Source organism: Pongo pygmaeus, chromosome 8 (assembly GCF_028885625.2).
Source record: "Pongo pygmaeus isolate AG05252 chromosome 8, NHGRI_mPonPyg2-v2.0_pri, whole genome shotgun sequence".
NCBI classification, from domain to species: Eukaryota; Metazoa; Chordata; class Mammalia; order Primates; family Hominidae; genus Pongo; species Pongo pygmaeus.
The window spans coordinates 72097437-72120967 of record NC_072381.2 but is presented as its reverse complement, the minus strand read 5'-3'; the positions used below and the strand labels follow the sequence as shown (position 1 = coordinate 72120967).

Below are 23531 nucleotides of genomic sequence, written 5' to 3'. Positions count from 1 at the left end.
CAACCCATTTTGCACACTGGAGTTAAATATGCCATAGGTTCTTTAATTAAACTTGAGCTTTAATTATTCAGAATACTATTTTTTTCAAGGAATAGAACTTTAACTGCAGTTTTTCAGTTTTTAGCCTCTACAAAGGGCACAGATGAAGCTAAATCTGCAATTACTGTTTTCTGTCACCCAGGCTGGAGTGCAGTGGCACAATCTTGGCTCACTGCAACCTCCGCCTCCTGGGTTCAAGCGATTCTACTATCTCAGCCTCCTGAGTAGCTGGGATTACACAGGGGCATGCCACTACACCTGGCTAATTTTTGTATTTTTAGTAGAGATGGAGTTTCGCCATGTTGGCCAGGCTGGTCTCAAACTCCTGACCTCAGGTGATCCACCCGCCTCAGCCTCCCAAAGTGCTGGGATTATAGGTGTGAGCCACCGCACCTGGCTGCAATTATGCTTATAAAAAGTACTTTTTTTTTTTTTTTTTGAGACAAGGTCTCACTCTGCTACCTAGGCTGCAGTGCAGTGGTATGAGCTTGACTCACTGAAACCTCAACCACCCTGGCTCAAGCAATCTTTCCATCTCAGCCTCCTGAGTAGCTGGAGCTACAGGTGCATGCCACCACATCCAGCTAATTGTGTGTGTGTGTGTGTGTGTGTATGTATGTGTATATGTGTGTGTGCGTGTGTGTGTGTGTGTGTGTATATATATATATATATATTTTTTTTTAGAGATGGAGCTTTGCCATGTTACCCCAGACTGGTAAAGTACATTTTAAGAACTTAACTTAAAATGAAAATCACTTGGTTACACCACTCTTTAGAATTACTTCTTTGCTACTTTCCATCAAAAAACGGGAACTGATAAGCCACAAGGGAATAAGTCAAAGGTTTCAAGTCAATAATTACCTTGCTGCTACCAAGCAGAAAAACTACACTGACTTCGATTCAAAAGTGTAGAACTTCTGTCATTTTAAGTTCCTGCTGAAACCATGGGAGACTAAAGCATCCATGGGTTTCTGCTCCAAGCCTCCTGATACCTCACCTACCCAATACAACATAAAAACCAAAAGAATGGAGATATTACTTAAATCTAGGACTGAAGAAACTGCTCTATCCCTGTTTCCCTCTAAAATAACCAGATGGTTTAGAAAATGTAACGCTAATTGTTCATCCTGGGTAGAAAACCTCAGAATCAACCTTTGACTAAATTTCACCTCGCCCACTAGGTTTTCAAGAATTTTGTCCACTTCTCAGGTGTAAAAACAAGAGATCTGTAGGTCTGTGAAAAGAACAAGTCAGGGCTTTCTGTTTCCAGCAGCAGTACCCTAACGATTCACAAGATGGAGCTGTTATGACATGAAAGATCAACTGAAGAGCTCGCCAAGATTAGCTGTTAATTTTGTTAAAACACCACCAAATGAATACATTGCTTCAAGAAAGATATAGCAAATAGAGCTAAAATTCAAAGTTTAGAAATATAGTTTCTAATTCAAAGTTTAGAAACTATATTGAACACTTTAATAGCAGTAAATGACAAATATGTACAGACCCTCAAAACAGTATTACCTAATAACATAAATCTACATAATTAATGGGAAGGAAAAAAATAACAAGGAAGAAAACTTCCTTCAGAAAATGGTAAGAGAATTCTGCTGCGAACAAAAGCCTGAAGGTCTGGTGCTTTTTAGAAATTAGCTGGGTGAGGCCGGGGGTGGTGGCTCACACCTGTAATCACCAGCACTTTGGGAGGCCGAGGTGGGCGGATTATGAGGTCAGGAGATCGAGACCATCCTGGCTAACACAGTGGAAAATTATCTCTACTAAAAATACAAAAAAATTAGCTGGGCGTGGTGGCAGGCGCCTGTAGTCCCAGCTACTCGGGAGGCTGAGGCAGGAGACTGGTGTGAACCCGGGAGGTGGAGGTTGCAGTGAACCGAGATCACACCACTGCACTCCAGCCTGGGCCACAGAGCAAGACTATGTCTCAAAAAAAAAAAAAAAAAAAAGAAATTAGCTGGGCGAAAAACAGCAAGGAGTACCTGCAAAAGCCAGAGTCAATTCATTGATTTTTTTCAACAAATATTTGTTGTGAACCACCAGGATGTGCCAGGCACTTTTCTAGGCTCTGAAGACTAGCAATGAACAAAATAAAAGTTCTTTTAACTCCCAAAGAGTTGGATTTCCAAATCAGGTACTTCCTGCTGGTAGCATTGGTGGTTCAGGGGTAGAATTCTTGCCTGCTAAATCAGGTACTTCCAGTTTGTAGGCCTCAGGCTACAGCTTGGGGTGAGTGACTCATCTGTAAAATCAATGTTTAGCACACTTTCTTTTTTTTTTTTTTTTTTAATTATACTTTAAGTTTTAGGGTACATGTGCACAACGTGCAGGTTTGTTACATATGTATACATGTGCCATGTTGCATGTTGGTGTGCTGCACCCATTAACTCGTCATTTAACATTAGGTGTATCTAATACTAACCCTCCCCGCTCCCCCCACCCCACAACAGGCCCCGGTGTGTGATGTTCCCCTTCCTGTGTCCATGTGTTCTCATTGTTCAATTCCCACCTATGAGTGAGAAATGCGGTGTTTGGTTTTTTGTCCTTGCGAGTTTGCTGAGAATGATGGTTTCCAGCTTCATCCATGTCCCTACAAAGGACATGAAATCATCATTTTTATGCATGGAATACTAGCACACTTTCAAATGCATGTAGATGCTGTAGTAATACTTGTCTCAGCCAGGCGTAGCGACTCACGCCTATAATCCTAGCACTTTGGGAGGCAGAGGCAGGAGGACTGCTTGAGGCCAAGAGTTCAAGACCAATCTGACCAACATAGCAAGACCCTGTCTCTTAAAAAAAATTTTTTTTAAAGAGAGAGAGAGAGACGGGGTCTCACTCTGTCATCCAGACTGGAGTACAGTGACACAATCATAGCTCACTACAGCCTCCAACTCCCAGTCTCAAGCAATCCTCCTGCCTCAGCCTCCTAAGTAGCTGGGCCTACAGGTGTGCACCACCACACCTGGCTAATTGTTTTTTAATTATGTTTTTGGAGATGAAGTCACACTATGTTGAGCAGGCTGGTCTCTAATTCCTAGCCTCAAGTGATCCTCCTGCCTATGCATCCCTAGTAGCTGGGATTACAGGCACAAAGCCATCCTGCCCAGCTCTGTACTTATAAGGAGCGGGTGTCCCACATACTTCAGCAGGAATTACTACTAAAGAACAACCTTCTTCTAGACATCTGGCTACAATTCAAAGAGTTGCCACTAGGTGAACAACAGTGATATTTAGGATTTTTCAGGGCAACTGATATGAGAAATTCAATGAATTTTATAGCAACTCTGTTGCTATAAAAACTATTACTGTTTTTATGCATTCTAATGATTCCAAAATTCATGCACTTAAAAAATACTGATTTTAAGAAATTTAGTACTACCCAGTTACAAATTCATTCCTTCTTCTTTAATCCCAACTGGTTTCAGCTGTTACTTAGCTGGATCTTGGATTTACTATCTTGTTACTCCCATTGTTAGGACTTCCCAGAACTCCATCCTTCAATCCTACCATGCTTTGGAGTCTCAGTCATTGCTCTGGCATCAGAGCTCTCAGCTCTCTGTTAACAGTTTCAGAAAAGAAGGAAGTTAAGTCTCCCTAGAGGGATGATTTTGATAAACTCAATAATGACCTTGCTGATAAACCAATGGGGGATACCGGAAAAGGCAAACTATAACTTTAGCTCTTGTTCCCAAAGTCAGAAACATAACTGTCTATTTCAGGCCAGGTATGATGGCTCGTGCCTGTAAACCTAGCACTTTGGGAGGCTGAGGCAAGAGGATTGCTTGAGACTAGGAGTTCAAGACCAGCCTGAGCAACATAGACAGACCTTGTCTCTACAATTAAAAAAAAAAAAAAAAAGTCTATTTCCCTTCCCAGATTTATAATCATTTTATCAAGTAGTCAAGATGTTACAACAAAATGTTAAAGATGTCCAGATTCTAAGGAAATTGGAAACTCAACAAGTCTACATTATATCACTCTGTTAATCAAAAAGATTTAAAATAAAAATGTTTCAGGAATAGAAGAAATATCTCCTATATCTTGGTTAGGCTTGTAACTTCATTAATTAAACAGGAATATTAATTACAGTAGTATGGTGAGGGCCCATCTCATCTCCAAACTGGTTAGGGTCTTGAGGACCAAGTCAGTAGTCTGACAAGTCGTTTACTAATGAATAGGCTATGGCCATTTGGTAGGCTGTTATTACTAATGCAGTTAAGTACATATATAGGGAACATGCTCTTAATTTACTTACATCACATCTTTAAATCTTAGCAGTTAAGTTCAATGTGTCTTTATTGAGACTTATTTCTTATTTATTTTATGTTATTTTTTGAGACAGAGTTTCGCTCGTTACCCAGGCTGGAGCACAATGGTGCAATCTCGACTCACCGCAACCTCCGTCTCCCGGGTTCAAGCGATTCTCCTGCCTCAGCCTCCCGAGTAGCTGGGATTACAGGCATGCACCACCATGCCCAGCTAATTTTTGTATTTTTAGTAGAGACGGGGTTTCTCCATGTTGGTCAAGCTGGTCTCGAACTCCCAACCTCAGGTGATCCGCCCACCTTGGCCTCCCAAAGTGTTGGGATTACAGGCATGAGCCACCGCACCCGGCATTGAGATTTATTTGTAACCCTGGATTTGGTAAATTCGATGAACTATACTACAGAATCACACCAAGTGGCTGACATTAGCATTTTCAAATTGACTCATTGTGTGTTTCTCTAGATAACTTCAGAAATCTAGTAAATACCAGACTTAGAAAGAAACACAAAAATCACCCTCTGGTCCCAACACTCTTATTTGTTTATTTATTTATTTAGAGACAGAGTCTCACCTGTCACCCAGGCTGAAGTGCAGTGGCACGATCTCAGCTCACTGCAACCTCTGTCTCCAGGGCTCAAGTGATCCTCCTACCTCTGCCTCCTGGACCACAGGCACCTGCCACCACACCCAGCTAATTTTTTTTTTTTTTTCTATTTTTGGTAAAGACAGGGTTTCACCATGTTGCTGAGGCTGGTCATGAACTCCTGAACTCAAGCAATTCGTCCACCTAGGCTGCCCAGAGTGCTAGAATTTCGGGCATAAGCCACGGCACCCAGCCCACCCCCCATTTTTTAATCTTTATTGTTTTGCAATAAAATTTGGAGAAAAAAACAGTAGAGGTAGAATTTTCTTCTAAATTTATCTAGAGAATAAACATAAAGCAAGAAGCTAATCCAAACCAAGCCTTAACTTTTTTTTTTTTGGAACTTCTAGACTAGTTTTGGAGTATAAAATCCCTATCAGAAGAGCTCACGTAGTTAAAAGAAAATGTTCCATCCCCATGAAGATGCTTTCGAAAAGGTATACCAGATTTCATCATTTCCAAGAATACTTTATGTTATTCACTGCTCACCAAATGACAATGGCTCTTAACTCTAAGTTTTGGCTATAAAGTTGGTTATATGATTCTAGAAGGATATACTCTTAAGTTGTTAAAAGTATATGGATACCTGAAGTATTTCATCGACAGTGACAGAAGTCTATTTGAGAAGCTATCAGAAAGAAATATGATGACCAAAGTTCACACTGTTGTGTCCCTTATTCACTTAGAACTGTGACTTAGCAAAGAAAGACATGACTTACACCAACCCAAAAAACATTTGTTCAACAAATTGTGTTAAGATTCCAAGGGAGATCATTAACTTATTAAAGTAAAGAAATTAAAACACATACACAGAAAACTTTTAGTAATACTCATTTGTTTTCCAATTACATAGATTTTCTACTCATTGCAGCTCAAACAAATGCCTGTATTTGCTACTACACACTACCATATGAACCTATGTAGAGCAATAACTTAATTTGTCATGCCATAATTAAGAATAAGCTTCTGGCCGGGTGTGGGAGCACACGCCTGTAATCCCAGCACTTTGGGAGCTGAGGTGGGTGGATTGTTTGAGCTCAGGAGTTCGAGACCAGCGAAAGCCTATCTCTACCAATACAAAAAAATTAGCTGGGTACGGTGGTGTGCGCCTGTAGTCCCAGCTACTCAGGAGGCTGAGGTGGGAGGATTGCTCAAGCCCAGGAGATGGAGCCTGCAGTGAGCCAAGATCACGGCACTGCATGGGTGACAGAGTGAGACCCTGTCTTAAAAAAAAGAAAAAGAAAGAAAAAGCTGCTATTTTTGCTATTTTTCTTTTCAGATAAGCTTTATGATGACTAAATTTTGAAAACAGATATTCTAAGCATAATGTTTATTTCCCTGTCTTTATAAAATCAAGCAAAAGGGTCTGCATTTCCAGTTGTCAAACTTTTCTGTTTTGCAATGACTAATAATTTTGACCATGGAAACTTTCCCAACAAAAATGCATTTATGCCAAATTGCAGATAATCTGTTAAGTTTCTGAAGCATCAATCTGTTTGATTAGAGGCTTGACTTTCTTTCAGAAGGGAAAAAAAGAAACACATATTCCATATTTATATATGCTTCTATACGCTCCCAACAATCACCTGAAAAAAATAGAACCCTACATTGTCAGAACTAGAATTTAAGATGAAAGTTTAAGATACAGAATAGAAAAATATGTGATTTCTAAAACTAAAAAATCAGGTCATGATATTTGAACACTTTAAGATTTAGAGAAAACTTTTATCTACCCAGTGTTTCATACTGTTTATACCATGTTTTGGAAAATTTCTGGTATCTCAGAAGTTTTATGTTAGAAGATACTCTGAGCTATAGGTGCTTTTATATTTGATCCTAAAATTGACCCAGAGCAAAGGACATCCCTACAATTTAAAAATATCCAGTGAGCCCTTGCCTTTACCTTCTCTACCCACTGGATTCGGAAATAATCAAAGCAGTGTACCCGAGTCACAAGATTTTCCAAAACTGGCTGGACTGATTACCTAATGGCATATGCCAAACTGAATATCCACATTAAAAGGTCCTGATATGGGTTGGGCACAGTAGCTCACGCCTGCAACCCCAGCACTTTTGGAGGCTGAGGTGGGCAGATTGCTTGAAACCAGGAGTTCGAGACCAGCCTGGGCAACATAGGGAAACCCTGTCTCTACAAAAAAATAGAAAAATTAGCTGGGCGTGGTGGTGTGTGCCTGTGGTCCCAGCTATTCAGGAGGCTGGAGCAGGAGGATCACTTGTGCCTGGGAGGTTGAAGCTGCAGTAAGCCAAGATCATGCCACTGCACTCCAGCCTGAGTGACAAAGTGAAACCCTATCTCAAAAAAAAAAAAAAAAAAAAAAAAAAAAAAGGTCTGATATGGATATGAGCCCTTGGGCATTTTTCCTTAGTCTGATATCGATATGAGCCCTTGGACATTTTTCCTGAGTGGAACTGACTGAGCTGTGTTAAAGGTACATGCTCACTTGATCATGACATTCCCTCATTATCATCCCTCGGACGACTGACCATATTAGGAATAAAGTCCAAGGACAAGCCCATGAGAATGTATTCATGTAAACTTAATCACAATAGATTTTTTATAAAAAAGAAAGAAAATCACACTCTAACGAATCAAGTTAATCAGATTTTTTTTTAAAGGCTATAATCCAAAATGATGTCTACCACACCTTTATTTGTGTTTTAAACAAGTAACTTCCTTTAAAACAAAACAAAAGAATTCCTTCCGGCCTCTCAGGCAGGAAGTCTTCTGCCCAAGGTCCACTGAGGTCTGGACTACTGGCAAAATCCAGAGTCATAAGAGCTTGTGATTTTGAGATGGGACAGGGCGGGCCAAGGGCAGAGTCTTCCGTTGAGTAATCCACTTTATAGACACAACCAGTCCCTTATAAGACTTCAGTGTCCGAGAGTAATCTAAGTGAACACACTTAACAGGACACCAAAATGTAGCCTGTTTCCTATTTTGGAGTAACTTGAAGCAGCAATAAGAGTAGGTACCAAAACATCTATGATCATTCTGGTCCTTGGTAGGAATACAGTCACTTAGAACACTGGGAAAACAGCTCTATGTCAAGAAAATGTTTTCCTTCCTGTAGCATACCTGTATGCCAGGGTACTACCAATCAGCTTAGGGTCATCATTTTATACCTCTTCATTGCTCAAAATGGTCTGAGATGCTACAGTATGATATACATGCTATTATACAACAAGCAGATAATTCAAGCCAACCCAATGGAGCCAATTCAAGAGGGAAAGATTTTGCAGTTTATATCAACTCCCAGGAAATCAGATGTAACAAATTCGAGTTTCTGAATAAATACCACTCTGACACTCCCACAGGAAAAACATGCCAATTAGAAGTCCCTCCTGTATTTGTGGCACATAATTGGCCTGGGGCTGTTTGCTCCATTGCCTCTAATTGGAGTCTTACCCAGGAAGGCTCCTTGGAAGCAATGCAAAAATTGGAATTTCAGGCAGTACAGAACTGCAGCAAACTTCCTGGTAGAAGTGCAATTAATTTGTCTATTTCTATCTAACAGTCAGGCCCAGAAAAACAGTAAGACAGCACACACAAGAACAAAATTACTATTATTCTAGACGTGCGCTGCAAAGTGATGTTCGTGTTGTGTATTGACATCTAGCTAAGGAAGGTCAATAACCTATGTAACTCTTACAACTCAAAAACCTTTGTACTCAATGTGAATCAGACTTCCTTACTGAAGGAAAAAAATTGAAAGGTAGAAAAAGAATAAGATATTTGTCCTTGTGTTAAGTTGCTAAATACAGTACAAACTGCTTCCATTGGAAAGGAGGCTAAGAAGAGATGTATTTTTTAAAATGACTGTTTAAAGTTGTACTTATAACACATGTTCTTCGTAAAAAGATTAGACAATATAAAAAGACAAAAATGAAAATAAAACCAAGAGTCACTGGCAGTCCCACGAATCATAAATATTTTGATATATATTTTATTGTTATTTATTTTCCTGAGACAGGGTCTTGCTATGTTGCCCAGTCTGGTCTCAAACTCCTGGGCTCAAGTGATCCTCCCAGCACAGCCTCCCAAGTGGGATTACAATTGCCCCACACTCAGATATTCTGGTGTATACAGTTGTAGACTTTTTTTTCCCCTAGAAAAGTAAAGATTTTTACAATTTGTGGTAAGCCTACCAATCTGTGTTAAAGTTAGGTTTCTTCTCACTGGTGTATACAGGAACAGCTATTTCCTTTTAGAAGTCTGTGTGCCTACCTTTATTAACTCTATCTTAACTGTGCAAATCTTAACTGTACTAGCCCGTTACTAAATTTTCCTATACTCATTGAATAATCTAGTTTACTTTCACTATTTCATTAAGATCCTACAGCCAAAATTCTGTGCTGGCTACCTGGTTTATTTTAGAACCAGTAATGAAGTATTACGACTTTAGTTCCAAATATACATACAAAAAGGACCAATGTAATTTTTTCTTTTTTTTTTCCAAGACAGATTAAATACTTTTGCTTTTATTCCTTCTCTCCTTCCCCAAATTATATTTGCTTCTTTAACTAAATAATCTAGTTTTAAGACTAACTTCTTATTTAGTCAATGGACCTTTTTTTTTGAGACAGGGTCTCACTCTGTCACCCAGCTGGAGTACAGTAGTGCCATCTCGGCTCACTGCAACCTCTGCCTCCCAGGCACAAGCAATCCTCTCACCTCAGCCTTCCAAGTAGCTGAGACTACAGACACATGCCACCATGCCCGGCTAATTTTTGTATTTTTTTGTAGAGATAGGGTTTCACCATGTTGCCCAGGCTGTTCTTGAACTTCTGACCTCAAGCCCTCCACCCGCCTCAGCCTCTCAAAGTGCTGGGATTACAGGCATGAGCCACCATGCCCAGCCTAATCAACGGACCTTTAACTCACAGCACAACGAGGCATTTTAAGCACTTGTTGAGAGACATATAAGAAAATTCATATGTAGAACTAGCTGATCTGAGTAAAGAGACTGTGTCCGAAAACAAGGATGCCTTACCTTATCTGCATAAATTGGAATATCATGAAATGGAGATATATATTGTCCTTTCTCATTTTCTGCAAAATAAATTAGAAAAAGTTATTACTAAAATTAATTGTATTGCTAAATGCACACAGTACACATTTTTTTTTTTTCTGAGATAGGGTCTCTTACTCTGTCACCCAGGATGGTGTGCAATGGTGTGATCTTGGCTCACTGCCACCTCTGTTTCCCTCTTGAAGGCTCAAGTGATGCTCCAGCCTCAGCCTCCTGAGTAGCTGGAACTACAGGGATGAGCCACTACGCCTGGCTAATTTTTGTATCTTTTGTAGGGAGGTGGTGTTGCCATGTTCCCCAGGCTGGTCTCCAACTCCTGAGCTCAAAGCAGTCTGCTCACCTCGGCCTCCCAAAGGGCTGGAATTACAGGGGTAAGCCACCGCACCCCGCACCCGACCAGTACACATTTTTAAACCAAGATATTATTCTTACACTAGAAAAACTGGTTGTATACTTCACTTCTCCTGACTGTACTCCCAGGCTAGGCTGGGTTTACATCCTACGCACTCTGTAGGCATCTAATAAGTACTAATTTCTATACTGAGAGCAGAGACTACTGAGGACACAAAAGGCAATTAAATTGTTTTGGACTGATCTTACATCAGTTAAGTTTACAGAACCATTATGAAGTACTTGGGGGGAAGGGAGGGGACCACTTTTACTAAATTATAAACAATGTTACTAAAAGTGGTGTTCCAGGAGACAGCCAGCCATCTTAGATTATGACTTTCTTTAAGGATAATCAAGTTGCAACAAACATCTTCACAAATAATTTCTATTATATTCTAGATATATATTACTAATATATTCTAGAGGCCTAACTATAGCCAAAAAGTAATTTTAAAACTTCTTCAGTATTCTTTAGGAAACCTAAGGACTGTCCACATCGCATCCCTTCAAGTTTAAAAATCAAAGTGGAGGCCAGGCACGGTGGCTCATGCCTGTAATCCCAGCACTTTGGAAGGCCAAAGCAGGTGGATCACTGGAGGTAAGGAGTTCAAGACCAGCCTGGCCAACATGGTGAAACCCCGTCTCTACTAAAAATACAAAAATTAGTCAGGCATGGTGGCAAGTGCCTGTAATCCCAGCTACTTGGGAGGCTGAGGCAGGAGAATCACTTGAACCCGGGAGGCTGAAGTTGCAATGAGCCGAGATCATGCCACTGCACTCCAGCCTGGGAAACAGAGCGAGACTCTGTTTCAAAACACAAACAATAAAATGTAAAAGTCCCTTTAGGGCCAATTGTGACTTTGCAGTCTGTCCAGCCCTTTATCAGTTTTAAAGAAATTGACAAATGTAACATTATAAAGCTTTAAAAAGTTTATTTCTATTAAGGAAGGATAAAGCACTTAAAATTTGATAACTATATAGTGGGTTCTAATTATTAGTATTTCTTAAGTTCCAGAGAGTTCCACTTGATAAAAACAGTTACTTCAGCTAGTGCCAAATTCTAGGAGTAGCTTTGGTCTCCCATAACGGCCACCAAATATTAATTGCAAATAAATAACCTAAGTAAAAGCAGTGTGTTTGTTCTGCATATATAGCTTGAAGATCCACCCCTCACCTTCAAACCAGACAGTCACCTCTGTAAGCCTTTCCTACAGAGAAATTCTGGAGCCAACACTATTTCCAGAAAAACAGTCCCATGAATTATTAGTCAAAAGTTACTGCACTGCCCTTGCTGCTTAATTGCAAAATTAAATAAAATGGGGAGTGGGGGGTAGTTCTCACGCTTCCGGGATTTTACCTGTTAACCTTCGGCTAGATGTGTAAGCTTTACAGTTCACTTTCCTTTTCCTCCCGCACCAGGCTACTTTTTGTTCCTTCAATGCCTATTCATTCGTCCCCTCTACTCCCCGCTTCCCCGTCCTTCATACACCAACTCAGAGTTCGAGGCACCTGCCCATTTCCTTCCAAATAAAACTGTAAAGAGATTAAAATAGAAGCGCCTGTGGTAACACATTTAGGAACGCCTCCGTTATCGCCCATAATCTACTCCTAGTAGCTGGGGGTGGGGGGAATAAGAGGATAAAGAAAAACTCCAAGTAGCTTTCCTCCACCTACAAGGCCAAAAAATGGTGGTGCCCTAAGGAGCGTGGAGGGCGCCAGCATGCAGCCTCCCGGTTTCCCCGTGCAGCCCTAGGTGCAGGACCCGGGGTAGGTACCCCCTAGACGCCGAATCCTGCAAAGGTAAAAACTTGGCACTTTCTCAGTCATGTTTCCAGATTGACGTCATCTGTTTGATTTGAGAGAACCAGCTTTCTGTTTCATAAGGAGCATTCCCAGCATCGGCGCTGAGGGAAAACAGGCGGCGGAGAGGCAGGAGCGCTACCGGGACTCCGGAGGACCGGTCCAGCGCCTTCACAGACGGCTCCCGATCCGGGCCTCAGTTTCCCCGTCTGTAAAACGAGGGGGTGGACTTGGCTCCGCTCAGCGCCGATAATCTGAGCTACGGCGGCGGAATTAAGGTCTTTAAGAAGTCACTGCCCCCCCTCGGAGTCGCCGTTTCTCCAAACTGAGCAATCCTCTTACGGGAATTATGTTACTTCCAAGCACCTTTCTAGGGTGTGTCGGTGATTTCCTTTTCCCATCAGACCCTGTCAGAGCCAGACACCTGCAAAACTAGCTGGGCCCAGGTTCGGGTACCCCGGAGCGTAAGAAAGGGACCATCCCCGTTCAGCGGGGAGGGATGGCGGGAGGCGACCCTCGCCGCCCCGACCGGCGGCGGCAAGTACGCAATGTGAGGCCGACCAGGCCCCACAACGCGCCCGAAGAGACGGGCCCGCGTCGGAGACTTGGGGCCGAGCGCGGGCCGCACCCTCCCGGGGAGGCAAGGCCCGGGAATGAATGGGCGGACCGGCGCGGAGGGGCCGCGGGCCGCAGACACTCACTGAGGAAGACTCGGTACTCCAGGGAGAAGGGCGCGGCGCGCTCCTCGGTGCTGAAGCCGCTCATGGTGCCAGAGTCCTGCCGCCGCCGCTGCCACAGAGCCACCAGCCCGCACGCGGCGCCGACTGACAAGGAGAGAACCCTGCGCCTGCGCACTGCGAGCACTGGACCGGCGGGCGGGGCGGGGAGCGCCTTTAACGCGGCTCCGCTAGTGTTCCCACCCCCGCCGGGCCAACCCCGTGCGCAGGCGCACTCCTCCAGGCCCGGGCGTCCGCACTCCCCAGCCCCGCCCCTCGGGCCCAGCCTCCGCTACGGCAGCAAGGGCTCAGAGGCTGGGCCACGTGGCTGCCGCCGGGGCTGGTTCTGTTCCTTCGGCTTTGGGCTCTGACCCGGGAGGGCAAATTCGCAGGCTCTAAGCTTGGACTAGCTAGGAGTTGACCGCCGACCACGCACACAGGGAACTTACCTTTGATTCTCACACACTCCTCCCCGCAGACCTATTCCTTATCTCAAAAGGCGTTGATAAGTCACCTGCTTCCCCAGACAGGCTCTGCTTGCGGTCTTAAAGGTGAGGATTTTTCTGATCCGTCGTAACAAAGTTGAGCCATATTACTGACACCCCTAGTGGCTACCAGTAAGGTACTCGCTCCTCCACTTTCTGTAATCTCTCTCACTCCGTTGCCTATCTGGGAAGTGAAGATAATAATATAACTATTTAATGAGTTACTGGGATGATTACCCGAGTTAATACACGTCAAATGCCTGAAGCAGAGCCTGTATCTTTGTAAATCTGGAAGTTGTTACTGTCACCCTCCCCAGTGGGGGAGGATTTACGCCCCCGCGCCCCATCCCCCGCCCCCTCCATCCCCCTGCCACCCTACTTAATCTACCTGGGTCTCCAGGGGCTTCAGATGGAAGCACTGGGAAGGTCCAGGCGTGAGCTAGAGTCCCGTGAAGGAGTATTCTCAGGGACAGGTTCCTCTGATCTTGTTTTCCTGTTTATATTTCATCATATCATGCCAGACCCCAAAAACTAAAGTCTGATTGAGGCAGTGGGAAAATATTTGCATCACTTACCTCCCCAGGAATACATGTAAAAGAAAAAAAGTATATCCAAAATCCTAAATATAAATTAGGAAATTATTATTCACATTTCAAAGAATGCCTGGTTTTATTTATTTGTTTTTTTTTAATTTCATGGCCAGGATTTCTTTAACTAACTGTTTTTCTAGAGCATTAAAGATAATGTGCCTTAATGACATTTTGAATTAAACTCTTTTTTTCAAAACAATGTCTATTGTAAAAAATGAATATTAAATGAAAACCTAGTAAGATCTCCAGTTAGTTATGGTGTCCCTCCCTTTGTCTCCATCCAACTCCCAAACCCCACTGACACCCATTAATTTTCAGAAGGCTGTGATTCACTGATTTTTTGAACATTTCACCACACTGTTTTTACTGCCGTTAGAACAGAAGGGCAGGAAAAAAAATTAGCGAAGCAATAGTTTAGTCAATAATTAGGGTCAAGGCCAGGCGCGGTGACTTACGCCTTCAATCCCAGCACTTTGGGAGGCCGAGTTGGGCGGATTACCTGAGGTCAGGAGTTCGAAACCAGCCTGGCCAACACAGTGAAACCCTGTCCCTAATAAAAATACAAAAATTAGCTGGGCTTGGTGGCATGCGTCTGTAATCCCAGCTACTCGGGAGACTGAGGCAGGAGAACACTTGATCCCAAGAGGCGGAGGTTGCAGTGAGCTGAGATCACGCCAGTGCATTCCAGCCTGGGTGACAGAGCGAGACTCTGTTTCAGAAAAAAAAGTAGGATCAAGTTCAAAGAATATTTTAAGAGGATGCTCTTTTGATTGAACTGCTCTATCACTTTTCTGCCTTTGAGCAGATGGAACCAATTTTCTTGGAAAAACCCAGACTCTCATCTGTGACTGACTTAAGAAGACAGCAGTGATGCAATAATAATGTTCTACATACACTTTCCCTTTGCCTCCTGCCAGCTCAGAGCAAGATAATAAAGTCTCACTGACCTCTGGACTTGCACACTGGCTCTTGTTTCATCGAATGTATTCAGAGAGCCAGTCAGTACCAGCTCTGGTAAAACACCCAGCCCTGGTGCATTGTAACTTTCCTTTGCAGGCAAGTGTAGTGAGCCCATAGGCCCAAAAGGACCTTGGTCTACTATGTCTCCCTAGGGCCTAGCACAGTACACAGCCTAGAGTAGATGTTTAGTGAATCTTTGCTGGACGGATGGGTAGAGGATTTAATGTAAAGGTGGAAAATACCTTCTTAAGTACATTGGTTTGACAAAGAAGGAGTCCATCTCTTCTCAAATATTATCTTTCTCACTCAGTGACCAAATCTAGTGGCACTTTTCAGTCCATATCCTGTCCCCTTTGCTGTGGGTGACCCTGTTGGGTGTCTCTAATTTCCTTCTTTGGCTTGTGACTACATTCTCTTTTTTTTTTTTTTCTTTTTTGAGACAGAGTCTCACTCTGTCACCCAGGCTGGAGTACAGTGGTGTGATTTCGGCTCACTGCAACCTCCACCTCTCAGGTTCAAGTGATTCTTGTACCTCAGCCTCCTGAGTAGCTGGGATCACAGGCATGCACCACCATGCCTGGCTAATTTTAGTATTTTTAGTAGAGATGGGTTTTCGTCATGTTGGCCAGGCTAGCCTCGAACTCCTGGCCTCAAATGATCTGCCCACCTCAGCCTCCCAGAGCATTGGGATTACAGGCGTGAGACACGGCGCCAGGCCATGACTACATTCTCTTCTCGTGTTCTTCCTACTTATTTTTTTTTTTTTTTGAGATGGGGTCTCACCCTGTGGCCCAGGCTGGAGTGCAGTGGTGCGATCTCGGCTCACTGCAACCTTCGCCTCCCGGGTTCAAGCAATTCTCCCGCCTCAGCCTCCAGAGTAGCTGGGATTACAGGCACACGCCACCACGCCCGGCTAATTTTTTGTACCTTTAGTAGAGACCGGGTTTCACCATGTTGGCCAGACTGGTCTTGAAGCCCTGACCTCGTGATCCGCCTGCCTTGGCCTCCCAAAGTGCTGGGATTACAGGCGTGAGCCACCATGCCTGGCCCGTTCCTACTTCGCTACTCATTTCTCATTCTCCTTCTCAGCCTTCTTCATTTCATCATCTTAGTCATCATTGTCTTTCTTATTTCTCATGTTCTCTCTCTCTCTCTAGAGCGATACTCTCTGTCTAGATTATCTCATGTATATCTTTGGTGTCAACTACCACCTAGAGGTCCTATAACATGAAAACTCTCAAATCTATAACTAAGTCTTATTTAACACTTACTATGTTCATGCTCTGTGATAGGTGGGTAGAGATGTAGCCCTACTAGGCCTTATAGTCAGAACTTATAATCTAGAGGAAAGACAGACTTCAACAAATAATTATAATAAATTTGGGTGAGTAGAATGATACAGGAAGTACAGGGCATTACATTATGGGAACAGAAAACCTCTTCAAGGAAGTGACCTGTAACCTGCAATCTGAATGATGAGATGGGATTAATAAGGCAAAGGGGACAAGGCAAAAGCCAGAAAATGGTTAGGTGAGACTAGGCCGGGTGCAGTGGCTCATGCCTGTAATCCTAACACTTTGGGAGGCCAAGGCCGGTGGATCATGAGGTCAGGAGTTCGAGACCAGCCTGACCAACATGGTGAAACCCGTCTCTATTTAAAAATATACAAAAATAAGCTGGACGTGGTGGCACGCACCTGTAATCCCAGCTACTCAGGAGGCTGAGGCAGGAGAATCTCTTGAACCCGGAAGGCAGAGGTTGCAGTGAGCTGAGATTGCACCACTGCACTCCAGCCTGGCAACAAAGCAAGACTCCATCTCAAAAAAAAAAAAAGAGGTGAGACTAGAGAAATAGTCAGGGCCAAATGCTAGAAAGCCTTGGAAGGCATGATATGAGGATTGAACTTTCTCCTAAGAGCAATGGGAAACTTAAGAAGGGTTTTTAATGGGAAAATAACATGATCAGAATTGCACTAAGGAAAGGTACTATCAGCAGCTTAGAACTTGGATTGAGGTTTAGTGAGACTAGAGGCAGGGAGACCAATGCAGTCCACTGCAGGGCCCCAGATGAAAGATGATGTTGGTTTCCTGAACTTGGGCGGCAAAAGAGAAGGCTGATTACAGAGCTGTGTTCAAGGTAGAATCAATGGAATTATTGATTGAATAGCGTGGAAGAGGAGAGAGGTGGAGATCTGAGGATGAGTCCCAGGTTTCTGGCTACAAGAACTGGTTGAGTTGAATGGTATGTCATTTACTGAGAGAGAGTGGGTGAGATGGAGAGTATTATACCAAACACTCCCAGCTCCCTGCCCAATGGCCATATTACCTTCTCTTTTCTAACAAAATCCTGATTTTGTTCAAGAGACCGGGTGCGGTGGCTCATGCCTGTAATCCCAGCACTTTAGGAGGCTGAGGAGGACGGATCACCTGAGGTCAGGAGTTCAAGACTAACCTGGCCAACATGGTGAAACCCCGTCTCTACTAAAAACACAAAAATCAGCTGGGCGTGTTGGCACGTGTCTGTAATCCCAGCTACTCAGGAGGGTGAGGCAGGAGAATCGCTTAAACCCAGGAGGCAGAGGTTTCAGTGAGCCAAGATCATGCCATTGCACTTCAGCCTGAGCAACAAGAGCAAAACCTCTCTCTCAAAAAAGAAATAAAATAAAATAAAAAGAAGCTGCTCTCCTGCACACACCTTTGCCTCAGGGCACCCAGCCCTTCCTTCATCTTCATGAAATGAGGTTTTTTTGTTTGTTTGTTTGTTTGTTTGAGACGGAGTCTCCCTCTATCGCCAGGTTGGAGTGCAGTGGCATGATCTCAGCTCACTGCAACCTCTGCCCTCCTGGGTTCAAGCGATTCTCCTGCCTCAGCCTCCCAAGTAGCTGGGATTACAGGCGCACACCACCACGCCTGGCTAATTTTGTATTTTTAGTAGAGACAGCGTTTCACCCTGTTGGCCAGGATGGTCTCAATCTCTTGACCTCATGACCTGCCCACCTCAGCCTCCCAAAGTGCTGGGATTACAGGCATGAGCCACTGCGCCCAGCCAAGGAATGAGTTTTAAATGAGCAAAGACAATCATGATTGCCAGTGATTTTTTTCAGTCATGTAAATGTGATACAGTACTGTCCCTCTAGCAGGGAAGGCTGCTAGAGGGTTTCTGGAACATTTTTCCTTTATCTTAAGAGTATAGTTCTGGATGCTTGTTTGAAGTCACAGAGATTTGGGGGCTGTTTGTTATAGCAGCATAATCTAGCAAGAGCTGATTAATACAAATGGCTAACAGTCCTGCAGTTTTCTTATGAGATCTCCACCATGAGGAGAGTTTGTCTGGGAACCAAGCTACCATGCAGAAATCAGCAAAACAGAAAGATGGAAATAACTTGTGTTCTTAAGATATTATTGGCCGGGCGCGGTGGCTCACGCCTGTAATCCCAACACTTTGGGAGGCTGAGGCAGGTAGATCACAAGGTCAGGAGATTGAGACCATCCTGGCTAACATGGTGAAACCCCGTCTCTACTAAAAATCCAAAAAAAAAAAAAAGGAAAAAAAAATTAGCCAGGCATGGTGGCGGGTGCCTGTAGTCCCAGCTACTCGGGAGGCTGAGGCAGGAGAATGGCGTGAACCCAGGAGGCACAGCTTGCAGTGAGCCGAGATCGCGCCACTGCACTCCAGCCTGGGCGGCAGAGCAAGACTCCATCTCAAAAAAAAAAAAAAAGATATTTTTGAGCTACTGATTTAACTAACCCCAGAACTACTTTGCCTCTGAACTTCTTGTCTCATTAGATAGTAAATTCCTTGCAGTTTAAACCTGTTAAATGGAAAGTTTCTATGACTCGAAACCAAAAATATCTTGGGTAAGACAGACTGGTAGCTTGAAAAAGGAGTGAAATTCTGACACGTGCTACAACATGGATGTAACTTGAAGACATGAACTTTCGCCATGTTGGCCAGGCTGGTCTTGAACTCCTGGCCTCAAATGAGCCACCCACCTCAGCCTCCCAAAGTGCTAGGATTACAGGTGTGAGCCACCGTGCCAGCCAAGACTACATTCTCTTCTCATGTTCTTCCTACTTCTTTGCTACTCATTTCTCATTCTCCCTCTCAGCCTTCTTCATTTCATCATCTTAATCATCGTCTTTCTTATTTCTCATGTTCTCTCTCTCTCTCTAGAGCGATACTCTCTGTCTAGATTATCTCATGTATATCTTTGGCGTCAACTGCCACCTAGAGGTCCTATAACATGAAAACTTTCAAATTTATATTGAAATCTATTAGTATGTTCACTGAAATAAGCCAAACAAGAAAAGGGCCAATAGTGTGTACCTTCACTTACATGAGGTACCTAGAAAAGTGGAATTCATAGAGACAGAAAGAAGAGTGGTAGTTGTCAGGGCCTAGAAGGAAGGAGGAAAAAGTAGTTATTGTTTAATGGATGTGGAGTTTCAGTTTGGGGAGATGAAAAAATTCTGGAGGCTGGGTGCCATGGCTCACGCCTGTAATCTCAGCACTTTGGGAGGCCGAGGTGGATGGATCACTTGAGGTCAGGAGTTCAAGACCAGCCTGGCCAACATGGCAAAACCCCATCCCTACTAAAAATACAAAAAATTAGCTGGGCCTGGTGGTATGCATCTGTAGTCACAGCTACTCGGGAGGCTGAGGCAGGAGAATCACTTTAACCCGGGAGGCGGAGGTTGCAGTGAGCCGAGATTGTGCCACTGCACTCCAGTCTAGGCAACAGAGCAAGACTGTCTCAAAAAAAAAAAAAGAAAAAGAAAAAGAAAAAAGAAAGAAAGAAACAAAGAAAGAAGTTCTGGAGATGGATGGTGGTGATGGTTGTAAATATGAGTGTTCATGCCACTGAACTGTACATTTAAAAATGGTTAAGATGGTAAAAAAAAAAATTATAAAAGCAGATGTATCTTTTTTCCAAACAAAGTTTGAGACATCTGAGATTAAGTTACTCCAAACTTTGTACATAGGATGGTGTATCAACTAAAGTCAACCAGAGAAACAAAAGCTACTCAAAGTGTTTAAGACAGGAACTTTAAGGCAGGGAACTGGTCAACAGGTAATAGAAGAGTTGAGAAACCAAATAGAGATTGGCAATGGCAGGAAGCCACTATCATCTCTAGGCTGGAGAGATGGGAGAAAGAGGCACAGTCACCCAAAGGGAGGAGTGCAGGGTCTCTGGGTGGAGCTGGCAGCACAGTGGGCCTGTTCATCTGTACAGAGTTGCTGCTGGAGATGCTGCCTAGGGCAGAAAAGGAAGGGAGACACACCCCTTCCCTTCCTCAACCACTCCAATCTCCTGCCTGTGTCTCCGTTGGCTGGGCCCCAATGGAAGCCAGCTGTGTTAGTCAACTTTTACCTGTTTATGCTGCTGTAACAAACAATATAAAAAATCTCATTTGCTTATGAGAATGAACACATATTTCTTGTTCAGGTTACATGGTGGTGACAATGGGTCAGCTATGGTTCTGCCCCATCTGCCTTCCTATTTTCAGCTCAGGCTGAAGAAGTATCCCCCATCTTGGTCTTGCTGCAGAGGGAAAAGAGAAATGGCAAACTGTACAATGGCTCACAAGCTTTTGCTCAGAAATGGTATATGTCACTTTCACTCATTCTACGCACAAAGTCCTATGACTTTGGGCATGGACATATGAATACTCCTCCTCTAGGGGAACTACAAATGCGTAACCATGTTTAAGACTGTGTAATCCTCTTACAGGTAGAGAAGCAATTAACTGGGAACAATAATACCCTCTATTACAGCCCACTTTCTTAGTCGTAAAAGTTCATCTCTCCCTTTTCGCAGGAAAAACATACTCACTCTCCCTAAAGAGTGATGCCCAAAAGTCTCAAACAATCATGGTATCAAGTTTAGTATCTCATGATAATTTCCACATTATGTCCAGATACTGCTCCTCTTCATCCAGAGATGTATGAACTTAAAAACAAGCAAATGTTACCTATCACCCCACATCTATATCTTTTTGTTGTTGTTTTTAAGATAGGATCTCACTCGGTCACCTAGACTGGAGTTCAATGGCACAATCTCAGCTTATTGCAGCCTCAACTTCCCAGGCTCAAGTGATCCTCCCACCTCAGCCTCCCAAGTAGCTGGGACCACAGGTGCACACCACTACACCCAGCTAATCTTTTATAGAAGAAAGGTTTCCCTACCCCACATCTATATCTGACATGCAATGGCCAAAGACAGAATAAGCACTGAGATTAACACTCCCATTCATAAACAGAAAGAACATCAGTGGTTCTTAGAATTCCAAATCTTTCTGTGTCTAGGAAATGTTCTTTCATTTGGTCCCAGTTCAGCTACCCGGAAGTAGCCCCCGTTATCATTCTTCGGGGCTCTTGGCTTTACCCTCTGCATTATCCTTCTTGGCCATATCTATTATAGAAAATATCTACTCCATGAGGATTGAGTCACTTTCTCAGCCTCCTTCCTGCCCACAGAAACTTCAGAGCCCAAAGGTTTTTCCCCAACAGTCATAGTCCCTTTTAAGCCAGGCTGGTGTGTCTTTGGTTTCACAATGCTCTTGAAAGCTTAGATAGTGCTTTACCTGTCTGATTCTAGTCAGCACTGTGTGTCAATTACCACACCTATAATTCTTTGCTTTCTGGGCATAATTACTAAGGTAACTTGAACAGGCCTCCATGGGAGAACCATGCCTTTGGTCTGTTTTCCCTGAGCCATTTTATCCAACAAAGGACTCACTAGGAGGTGTTGCTCAGCCCCTTGGTCTGTCCCAAGGCTAAGTTTTAAGTTGAGACTTAATCAGCTTCTTAAATCAAAGCATTTCTCAATATCTGCCTTTATTAGTTGGAGACGAACAACAGTTGCATCTATCAACCCTGGAATTTCTGGATTCTCTCTTTTTCCTTTCATCCCTGCTTACAAATCACCAAGTTCTTTTCTGAGTTCATCTGTTTATTGTGGAATCCTGTCAAACGCAGCTGAAAGCAACCAAGTCACACTTGTAATAATCCGTTTCCCACCTCTCTAAAATCATAAGCTATTTAGTATATTGTTTGTCTTCCAGGTGATCAAAGGCTACATTTTCTTTGCTGCCTACCGCTGGGCCCCAAAGCCAACAATACACATTTTAGGACAGCATTCTGCTCTTCATACCAATTGCTCTATTAGTTAGTTTTTCTAGATAATATTGTGGTAACAAACAACCCCTTCCCCCAGTTCAAAAGTGAATTCACCATCTCTCCCTTGAGTCTTCTATCTCAGTTAATGATGCAGTATCTGCCCAGTCAGCAACCTGGAAGTTCCTCTGGGCTTTTCTTGGTTGACCTCTGCAGCAGCCACTGGTGGTACCCACCTAACACCTGTTCACTCTCCCTTCCTCTTTTCTAACAGTACTCTGCTCAGAGACATGCCTCCACCTACCACCCTAACTCAGTGCCATCCCCAGCCCTGGACAAGGATCCTGATCAGTCTAAGTTCATCACAGTTTTTTCATTCCTCATGCCTGTGACTGGTTTGGTCATGGGTATGTGACACAGTTCTGGCCGTAGCAATGTAAGGGGAGTTGTGAAAGAGGCTTCTGGGAAAGGATCTCTTGCATCTATGAGAGATACATAGGAGGAGGCCCACTCTTCTTCTGTTGGACATTGTCATAGAAATTTGCCAACCACTGCCTTACAAGCTGGAAGAGAGGTAGACTTAGGTAATATTGATAAATCTACAATGAACATGCATAGTGGGAAAACCTTAACTCTTGATGGTGTCATTAAACTGCTGAATTAACAACTCTGGAGCTTCCCTGCCTCAGGTCTTGTAATGTGAGATAATAAATTGACTTTGTTGTGCTGTCGTGTTTAAACCAGTTTGATTCAGGGCATTCTGTTTCTTGCAGCTGAAAAACATTCTAATGGATACAACTTCTCAACAGCCTTTCACCCTTTCCCCAGACTAATTAAATTGGGGATTGACTCTAGGTCCAGGGTGGGCATTGATTTGTCCAAATCATTGTAATCTCATCCTCATTAACTGTTCAGGAACCCCATCCCAGAACATGGGATTCAGAATGTGGCATTCCCCTGGCCTTAGGGATGGGTTCGGGAATAGGTACCTCACCTAATAATTTGAGCCATTGAGAGTTTGCCACTGCTTGCTCTTAGAGAAATACATGATGATAGAGATTCCTGTCCCCTCCCCGCTTCTCTGAGTCGATGTAAACAAGGAAGCAAGGAGCTTTGATTGCTATTGGCCACATTCTACACCCTGAGGGAAGCCAGACTGAGGATGAAGGTCACATGGGGTAGATGGAAGAGCAGAGGAATGGAGATGACCTGGGTCCCTGAAGACATTGTTGAGCCCCTGGACCAACCAGTCCTCTGCACTTAGCTGTTATGTGAGCCATTATATTCTTTTTAGTTTAAGCCAGTTTGAGTCAAGTTTCTGTTACTGGCAACTAAAAGCATCATAGGTGATGACCCATCCTGCCACATCCTCCCAGGCCAGGCAACATTGAACTGATCTCTCAAACATCTCTTGAATTTGTTGTTTCTTCTCTATCCCTATTGCCTTAGCCAATCCCAGA

The 23531-nt window shown here is 43.5% G+C and overlaps 1 protein-coding gene across 1 annotated transcript in view; it reads right to left on the bottom strand.

The window, feature by feature from the left end:
• Positions 1 to 13128, bottom strand: part of PPA1 (inorganic pyrophosphatase 1) — a 30119-nt gene extending 16991 nt beyond the window's left edge. Inside the window, exons 1-2 of the mRNA XM_054436960.2 lie at positions 12906 to 13128; positions 9976 to 10034 (exon numbers count right to left, since the gene is read on the bottom strand). Coding sequence (XP_054292935.1) covers positions 9976 to 10034; positions 12906 to 12969 — 123 coding nt within the window. The 5' untranslated portion in view covers positions 12970 to 13128. The remainder of the gene's footprint in view (positions 1 to 9975; positions 10035 to 12905) is intronic.
• Positions 13129 to 23531: the final 10403 nt, after the last annotated feature.